The sequence below is a fragment of the Musca autumnalis genome, unplaced genomic scaffold (genome assembly GCF_047663935.1).
Source record: "Musca autumnalis isolate F117 unplaced genomic scaffold, ASM4766393v1 scaffold_2, whole genome shotgun sequence".
Classification (NCBI taxonomy): domain Eukaryota; kingdom Metazoa; phylum Arthropoda; class Insecta; order Diptera; family Muscidae; genus Musca; species Musca autumnalis.
Genome location: NW_027411755.1, coordinates 128,407,074 through 128,417,427, shown reverse-complemented (window position 1 = coordinate 128,417,427; position 10,354 = coordinate 128,407,074). Strand labels below are relative to the sequence as shown.

The window sequence follows — 10,354 nt, the reverse complement described above, 5'->3', positions numbered from 1 at the left end:
CGTTCGCTTGAATTTTGAATGGTTCGATATCTATTGGCCCATACCCGAGAACAAATTATAAAAGAAATTTGACCTTGAAGATGAAGTTTGATGGAGTTTATGTATTCACTATTTATGTTTTTTATGACAATTGGTACAACTTTGCCTCCGAGAGTAAATCAAAATTCTTAACGGTTGGAAGATATAAGCCATATGAAGATTGTGTCGCACAGTATTAGTAGGGGAAGGCCAAGATTCTGATCTATCGATCGACAAAGTGAATAGTGATATCTCTACCTATGTAATTATTACTAAAAGTTTAATGATAACAAAATACATTAACCCCATAAGATAAAAGCTATGCCTCTGGTTTTGGGTCACTTTGAGTTTCAGCATACAATTCCTTATGAAAACACATATACCCCAGTGTGTGATATGACAAAAAATTCCCCATTGATGACGATTTCAGATGGATGGTGCCTCCAATGATGTGTGTTCTCGCATATGAATGAGTGACTGACTAGCTGACCGATATACTGAGTCGCTGCTTGTTTACCAAAGATCATCTCTCCGATGAATTTCTTTTTGAGATCACAAAGTTGACGTTTATTCGGAATGGTTGCTTAGTGTGGATGAATTTTATGAACGCTGTGATACTTATTTACATACATAGATATTTACGTATGTGATGCCTAAAGCGCTAGTGAGCATTCGAAGCATTCTCTGTAAACAGTTGGGGGTATATCGAATGCTTTTTTGATTTGTTTAGCTAACGGATTGTTTAGTTGTTCGTCAAAGCTTCGACTAATTAGAACGCTTCATATTTACGCTCTGCTTTCAATGCATTTGGATATTAACAACAATAAAAACAAATAAACAAATAAATCCACAACCCCCCTCGCCCTCCTCTAGTATATATTCAATAGCATTCACATATGTATAGTATGATTGCATGCATATGTGTCCGAGTGTGTGTTTGTGTGGCCGCTTTTTGAATGAAAACAAAAATTAATATTAATTAAAAACTTTGAATGAAGACCAAACACAGAAACAAACAAACAAAAAGTTTAATTGAAATTAGTGCTAAAGTTATTAAAAAATCCGGAAACAACGAGTCGTAAAACCTTAACCATGTTCGAGTAAAACGCAACAAGCCGCAATTACCTTGATCCGTGTCATTTTAATTTGACTGCCGACCGCCGCCTCTAAGTGTATCAACAACAACAAACATACTTACACATCATCATACTTACGAATAAGTGGTCTCTCTGAATGTGCGTTCTTTGTACAGAATTTTCAATGTCAAGTTCATAGAAATATTTTCTTACATATTTATTTATTCTGTGGGCAAATAAAACCGCCACTTCGCCAAAGTAAACAGAACGCAAACAAAACAAAACACTTCCACTGTAGATATTTGCATTTGCCGGTCGGGAAAAGAAAATCTGCCCAGTCACTATGGTCTATGAGACGTCATATGAAAGCGGGCGCCAGCCCTTTGTTCCTGACACTCAACGTGGCAATTGGTTGCATCCCAATGATTTTATTTATGCCGGCCTGAGTTTAGCATTCCGCATTGATATATTTTCAATGTCTTGGTATTTGTCAATGGAATCGGGAGGTAAGTGAACATTTCTGTCAAATAAGTAAAAAAGTTGTGACATTTGAGGTAATTTTATGCCCTGATTCTCGTCGCCATATTTTCGATTATATTGCAGTTTTATGGGTATGGTCAGAAATACGACGTAAGTTAAGGCATACAATAATTACATTTTGATAGAAAACAAGTAAGAACGGCGTTAAGTTTGGCCCGGTCCGAAAGTGTTATACCCTCCACCACGATTTGTTTGTATTAAAGTACAATAGTTTCCTTTCGTTATGATGAAGACTAAATAACAAATGTCAGCAATTTCGGTAAAGCAATATGGCTAACTTTCAAAATACCGAAATTCCGGAGGTACCGTTCTATGGGCGCTATATGAGGGCACCACCATTAACCAACAAACAACATTAGCTGTGAAATAAAAAGAAGAATTGTATTGGCCAGCAGATGCTACTTTGGCTTAAGTAAGCAGTTTAAAAACAAAGCCACATATCGTCAAACAAAAACAACACTTTACAAAAACCTGATACTACCCGGGCTAATGCATAGTTCCGAAGCCTTGGTTCTTACACAAGCAGATAAGGCAGTGCTTGGAGTGTTTGAGAGAAAAATTCTTCGAAAGATCTACGCGCCAATCTGCGTTCACGGTGAATATCAACGTCGTATGAACGACGAGCTGTATCTGCAATACGACGACATCAGTACAGATAAACGTATCGAGATGCAACGACTGCGTTGGCTAGGCCATATCATAAGAATGAACGATGATGAACACGCTAAAAAGGCGTATAAATACATAAATAACATGGCGGTATACGCAGAACTGGCAGGCCAAGGCTTCAATGGAGCAAACAACTGGAAAAAGAGATGGAAAGTCGCGGTATTTCAAAAAGCGAAGCAACAAACAGAAAGAAATGGAGATCTTTTCTTAGTAACATCTTTCAAAATACCGAAAATCGGAAGGTACCGTTCTATGGGGACTATATGAATACAAACAAATTTCATATGGAAAGTTTTATACCCCAAATGAAGACTAAATATCAAATTTCCGCCATTTCTGTGGAATATTGAGGCAACAACCTTCAAAATACCGAAAATCGGGAGGTACCGTTCTATGGGGACTACATGAAGGCGTGGACTTGTACCATCAAAATTTTGGGGGAAAGTTTTATACCCCAAAATGAAGACTCAATACAAAATTTCAGCCATTTCTGTGGAATATTAAGGCAACAACTTTCAAAATACCGAAAATCGGGAGGTACCGTTTTATGAAGGCTATATGAAGGCGTGGACCTTACCAATAAAATTCTGGGGAAAGTTTTATACCCCAGCGAATACTAAATATCAAATTTTATCCATTTCGGAGGAATATTGTGGCCATAACCTTGAAAATAGCGAAAATAGCGAAAATCGAGAGGCACCGTTCTATGGAGGCTATATTAAGGCGTGGGCATATGCCGACAAATTTCATATGGACATTTTTATACACCAAATGAAGACTAAATACCAAATTTCAGCCATTTTGGAGGAATATTGAAGCCACAACCTTCAAAATGCCGAAAATCGGGTGGTACCGTTCTATGGGAGCTATATCAAATCGTGGACCGATATAGCCCATTTGCAATACCAAACATCCTAGGAGTAATAGAAACTTCTATAACAAGCTCTATCTTAAAAATTGCGAGCTGTATCTTGTTATCAACAGACGGAGGGACAGACGGACATGGTTACTCCGACTTAGAATTTTACCCTGATCAAAAATATATATAATTTATAGGGTCTCCGATGAATATTTCGATGTGTTACAAACGGAATGATAATGCTAATTATACCATCCATATTACGGTGGAGGTGAAGACTCCCCACACCACGTTGTGCACGTTGGTGCACTACACCACTTCTCAAATGAGAGGTCAACAGTTGGTTTTCAAGTTTCGTGTTCGTAATTTGTCGAAATATGTCCCAAAAGTTTAAAATTTGGGCCAAAAATTAAATTTGGATTTTTTTCCCTCAATGGTCAGTGATCGATTTCACTCGCTAAATACTATCCAATCATTTCTAAAATTTACTTGCATTTTCCTTGACCAAAACTCTTACTTCGAGCAACAAATTTGTCAGCATTAAAATATAACTGCGACCTCTGCTTGCTTATGGTTAAACTACACACAATTATAACTGTGGGGTCCCTGTATGTACTAGGACGTAACTATGTTATCTGACCACATATATCAGCATAATTGGCATCAATGGGAAGATCAAGAGTTCCTCTTCTTAATATAAGTTACTGGTTTAGAACATATCTTCCAGCAATAAAGATATAGTAATTATTCTAAAAAATTTACTAAATTTCACACAAAAGTTTTGGTCCTTTTCACCCGCTAAATATTATCTGATCATCATGTTAATTACAAGTTTCTTCTTTGTCGTAAACCCAAACATTAAATAAAATTTCGCGTCGATCAGACCATCATTGCGACCTACAGAGCCACTACCAAATCAAATAAAAATTTTGTTTTTGATCCATTTCACCCCCTAAATGTTTTACGATCACCACCAGAAACTATTAATTTCTATTCTGGTGTGAACCAGACCTCCATACAAAATTTCGTAAGGATTGATCCATAATTGAGGCATGCAGTTTGATTACAAATTTTAATGGATTGATCCATAATTGCGGCCTGGAGTTTGATTACAATTTTTAATGGACGATACCGACAAAATTCTAAGGAAAAGTTTTATACCTCCAGAGAAGACTAAATACCAAAATTCAGATAATTCAAAATACCGAAAATCGGGAGGTACCGTTCTATGGGGGCCATATGAAGGCGTTGACGTATACCGACAAAATTTGGGCCAAAAATTAAATTTGGATTTTTTTCCCTCAATGGTCAGTGATCGATTTCACTCGCTAAATACTATCCAATCATTTCTAAAATTTACTTGCATTTTCCTTGACCAAAACTCTTACTTCGAGCAACAAATTTGTCAGCATTAAAATATAACTGCGACCTCTGCTTGCTTATGGTTAAACTACACACAATTATAACTGTGGGGTCCCTGTATGTACTAGGACGTAACTATGTTATCTGACCACATATATCAGCATAATTGGCATCAATGGGAAGATCAAGAGTTCCTCTTCTTAATATAAGTTACTGGTTTAGAACATATCTTCCAGCAATAAAGATATAGTAATTATTCTAAAAAATTTACTAAATTTCACACAAAAGTTTTGGTCCTTTTCACCCGCTAAATATTATCTGATCATCATGTTAATTACAAGTTTCTTCTTTGTCGTAAACCCAAACATTAAATAAAATTTCGCGTCGATCAGACCATCATTGCGACCTACAGAGCCACTACCAAATCAAATAAAAATTTTGTTTTTGATCCATTTCACCCCCTAAATGTTTTACGATCACCACCAGAAACTATTAATTTCTATTCTGGTGTGAACCAGACCTCCATACAAAATTTCGTAAGGATTGATCCATAATTGAGGCATGCAGTTTGATTACAAATTTTAATGGATTGATCCATAATTGCGGCCTGGAGTTTGATTACAATTTTTAATGGACGATACCGACAAAATTCTAAGGAAAAGTTTTATACCTCCAGAGAAGACTAAATACCAAAATTCAGATAATTCAAAATACCGAAAATCGGGAGGTACCGTTCTATGGGGGCCATATGAAGGCGTTGACGTATACCGACAAAATTTCGGGGGGGGGGGGGGGGAGGGGAATTGTATACCCCCCAACGAAGACCATAGGGGAGTTGTATACCCCCAACGAAGACTTAGTACCAAATTTCAATCATTTCGGTGTGATAATGGAGCTAAAACCCTAAAAATACCGAAAATTGTATACTGTTGAATCCTCTTCTGGAATGTTTAATCTGGAATGTAAGAAACATATTTTCAATATTTTCATTTCGGTGTGATAATGAAGCTAAAACCTTAAAAATATCGAAAATCGGTATATATGGGGTTATATCAAAACATGGGCTAATATATGGGGGCTATATCAAAACGTGGACCGATATAACCCATTTGCAATACCAAAACTTCCTAGGAGTAATTGAAACTTCTATACTAAATTACAAAGCTCTATCTTAAAAATTGCGAGCTGTATCTTGATTTCAACAGACGTACGGACGGACAGACGGACATGGTTATATCGACTTAGAATTTTACCCTGATCAAGAATATTCATTAGGGTTATGACTTTTTTACAACCTCATATCCCTGTATTATAGCGTGATGAGTTTTGCCATAAGATTACATAAAATCTTAATTATAAGGTGATTCGGTGAAAAAACCTCACGCACAAAATGATTTTAAAATTTGAATTTATCAAAATTATGGACAATTTTTTGAAGTCACTGAAAACAGATATATAATTGCAAATAAACTTTAGAGCCACATGAGATAATTAAAATGACATAAAATTTATTTCTCACTATTTTTCTTCAATTCTGAGAATCGTAAAAATGTCGTAAACGCTTTTATTCAAAAATATAATTTTTTAACAAAAAACAAAAATTTAAAATTTTTTCAAAGTGACTTTTTTCGCGACTTTTTTAATATTTGAATGAAATAAACGTTATTATAGTTATTAGTAGGCTTATCTTTATTCATTCGTGCAACAAAAATATTTTTTTGAAAAAATTTTTTTTTTCATATCATATGTTTTTTCAAAAATTTTTTTTTTTAAATCGATTTGTGCGTGAACTTTTTTTATATTTCAATGGAATAAACGATAGCATAGTGATTAATAGGCAAAAGTTCATTCATCCCTGCTACAGGAAATCATTTTTGAGGAAAAATGCCACCGTGGTGCAATGGTATGCACACCCGCCTTGCACGCTAAAGGTCGTGGGTTCGATTCTCAGGCCAGGCAACATCAAATTTTCAACGGTGGCAAAAATCCCCTCAGTGATGTTGTCGACATTTCCTGAGAATTTCAGCCTTGTAAAACTTCTCTACAAGTGGTGTTTTAGGACACGCCGTTCGGACTCGGCAGTAAACAGTAGTTCCCATATCATTGAGCTAATATGAATCGGGGTGCACTCATTGATATGAGAGAAGTCTCCCTTGTCCCATCTGGGATGTTTGTGGAACAATTATTATTATAGGGTCCCTGATGAATATTTCGATGTGTTACAAACGGAATGACAAATTTAATTATACCCTCCATATTATGGTGGAGAGTATAACAAGAAATGAGCGTTGAGTTCGGCGGGTCGAGCGAGACCTTTACATGGGGTCTATGTAAAAGTGTGGACTTACATATATTATTGTAGAAGTTTTGCGATCACTGGGAACCTCAAATGTGAAACTACAAGTAGTTCTGCCAAATCGGGAGGTACCTTTATATGGGGGCTATACCAAAACATGAACTTATATCGACAATTTTCATTTTTCATTTTATTTATTCAGTAATAACACTGTGCGACAACAAAAAAAATGACGAGGAAAATCGAGTAGATAATGAAAGTAGAGCTAAAAATATGAGGCACGTGTATCGGCGTTTTAAAAGTTTACGTCGGAAAGTAACCAAAATAGGCGGGGCAAGTTCCGCCCATTTTTAATTTTTTCGAAATATTCGAGTTAAGATATCTTTGAATCCTTGCATTTCAGGTATATAGTGTCTTTGGCAACTTTACAGAAGAGTATGTGGGCAATATTTTTGTTAAAAATTTTAACCCTCATGCGGTTCATCAAAGGGGTCTTGTTTGTCCTTTTTTCAAAAATCTTTCAAAAACTCCTTAAATATGTAATTGCATCAAATCCAAATATTCTACAAAATTGTTCGCCATAAAATTTTACTATAGGTCTCAGAATACACCAAATCTGTAACTCTTATCTAATTGCCAGGAATCTCTAAAAATGAAAAACAAGTTTTAGGGTTAAAGTCGGACTTCATCTGAGTTTATTCAAAATTGTCCCACAAAACATAATTTTAGAGAGATGAAGTCAAAGACGAAAATATTCTTCGTCAAATTTCACTATGAGTCACCAAAGAAATGAAATGTCTATTTACATTTTATAGCATGAAAATATCAATTTTGCTGAAAAAACATGAAAATATTTCCCAATTTTTTTGGTGAAAATTTTTTCCTTCTTTTTTCGAGTTGGTACATGGAATTAATATGAAACTTGGTTATAAGTGAAAAGTGTCAAAGGATGAAAAATTCTACACAAAATTTCACTATGAGTTTCAAAATAAACCATATATCTATGTATACTATTTCCTTAAAAAATTAGATTACAAATTTATATATATTAGGATGAAATTATATGTTTTAATTTTGGACTGTTAATTTTACATAATTCCATACTGGATCAAAATCTAGCAAAATCCTTTACTTTTTGGGAATATTGTTAAAGAAAGAAATGTTCCAAATGAAATTTTATTATGGGTCTCTGAATAAAAGAAATCTGTAACCATAACATATAACATTCTTAGCAGCACTTGTTTTTGATATATATGTTTTAGGACCATATTTCCATATTTTCATACAGATTGTCGTTGTGATTGGATACTGTAAATATCATATTGATGGTTTTTTGTTGTGAATTCATACAGAAGATGTTGTGCGTTCCATTCATAATGTTTTGTGGTGCATATATATTTGGAATATAAAAAACCCACATTGGACCTGCCCAAATTGCGTATTTTTAGTACTTTCAACTTAAATTCTGTAGTTTGGATAAGCCATTGGTTGCTTATATTGTAAGTGAAAATACATTAGAGGTCAACGGCTATGGTCAAGTGAAAATATAGGTGTCATATGGGCTCTCACATGCACAATTTGGTGTGGTCCAAAATACTACAATGATGGGACTAACTCCCACTTTGGTGGCATATTTGGATTTGATACAATCACATTTTTAAGGAGTTTTTGAAAGATTTTTGAAAAAAGGACGAAAAAGACCCCTTTGATGAACCGCATGAGGGTTAAAATTTTTAACAAAAATATTGCCCACATACTCTTCTGTAAAGTTGCCAAAGACACTATATACCTGAAATGCAAGGATTCAAAGATATCTTAACTCGAATATTTCGAAAAAATTAAAAATGGGCGGAACTTGCCCCGCCTATTTTGGTTACTTTCCGACGTAAACTTTTAAAACGGCGATACACGTGCCTCATATTTTTAGCTCTACTTTCATAATCTACCCGATTTTCCCATCATTTTGAAAAAAAATTGAATTTTGTTGCACAGTGTAATGAAGCCTAAGAGGCCGATAATATATTAAAAATGTCAAAATACGCCTGATAACTTATATAATAATATAGTTGTAGGGAACATCAAATGTCAATACCAAATTACGGTCGCCATTTTATATACCGTGAGATAGGGGCATCATTGGGAATTTCTTTCACCAACTAACATTTGATATTAGATGAAACCTGGCCGCAAAAATGGGGCCTCCCTTTAGATCCAACACAATTTTAAAATTGCTGAACAAAAGATCGTTTATAAGATCGTCATCGAAGACCAATCTTGAATCTATGCGTATGAGCCCGAAACAAAACAGCACAGATAGTAGAATTCTTGCAAAAATGTTTGCAATCACTGGAAATTCATTGAAAAAGGAGAAGCTATTTCATTCTTTTGTTTTTGAAATCTAAAAGCACATGTTTATTAGGGTTTTATTTTTTTTTTTTTCAAATTTAAAAAATTCCACACATATTAACAAATGTGTACCGCTTCTATAAGCGGTGGTAAACTGGGCAGCATGTCGTTCGGACTTGGAGGAGGTTACATGTCATCGATATGAAGTAGTCTTTATAGGAAATAGTTTTTTTTCTGAATGATATATCTTTTCCTTAAAAAATGTATATCCCTAATATACATCGAAAATAGAAATAAATATTGAAAATGTCGCACGGAATTTGACAATAACATTACAGCCCGTTTCAGTCAGCTGTGTGTTGCTGTTACCTTATATTGTTCTACCATGGTAATCAAATATATAATTGAAAACAAACTTTAGAGCCACATGAGATAACCAAACTGACATAAAGTTTGTTTCTCACTAATTTTCTTTAATTTTGAGAATCATAAAAATGTCGCAAACGCTTTTTTCAAAGATATCATTTTTTAACAAAAAACCAAAAATTCAGAATTTGTTCAAAGTGGTTGGTGTATGACCTTTTTCAATATTTGAATGGAATTAACGTTATTAGTAGGCTTAAGTTTATTCATCGTGCTACAGGAAATAATTTTTGAGATTTTTTTTCACACATTTTTTCAAAATTTGGTATGACTACTATAGTATGGAGGGTATAATTTAATTTGTCATTCCGTTTGTAACACATCGAAATATTCATCGGAGACGGTATAAAGTATGTACATATATTCTTGATCAGGGTAAAATTCAAAGTTGATATAACCATGTCCGTCTGTTGAAATCAAGATACAGCTCGCAATTTTTAAGATAGAGCTTTGTAATTTGGTACAGAAGTTTATATTACTCCTAGGATGTTTGGCATTGCAAATAGAGTTGTGCCAAAGGAACTATTTGGAACTATCTAGTTCCTTTCGCAGTTCCAATGGCCCACATTTTTTCTTTGAACAAACTGCGTATACTTACTATCACACGTTATATTTCATGATGTTACTCATACGCTTTGGAACTAGTACAAGGAACTAGGAACTAGATTGCCCAACTCTAATTGCAAATGGGCTGTATCGTTCCACGTTTTGATAAAGCCTTCATAGAACAGTACCAACCAATTTTCGGTATTTTGAAGTTTGTGG

At 34.6% G+C, this 10,354-nt stretch overlaps 1 protein-coding gene across 1 annotated transcript in view; it reads left to right on the top strand.

Moving 5' to 3' along the window:
- Positions 1–497: 497 nt before the first annotated feature.
- LOC141394633 (sodium- and chloride-dependent neutral and basic amino acid transporter B(0+)-like) overlaps positions 498–10,354 on the top strand; it is a 31,781-nt gene continuing 21,924 nt past the window's right edge. Inside the window, exon 1 of the mRNA XM_073969356.1 lies at positions 498–1,600. Coding sequence (XP_073825457.1) covers positions 1,438–1,600 — 163 coding nt within the window. The 5' untranslated portion in view covers positions 498–1,437. The remainder of the gene's footprint in view (positions 1,601–10,354) is intronic.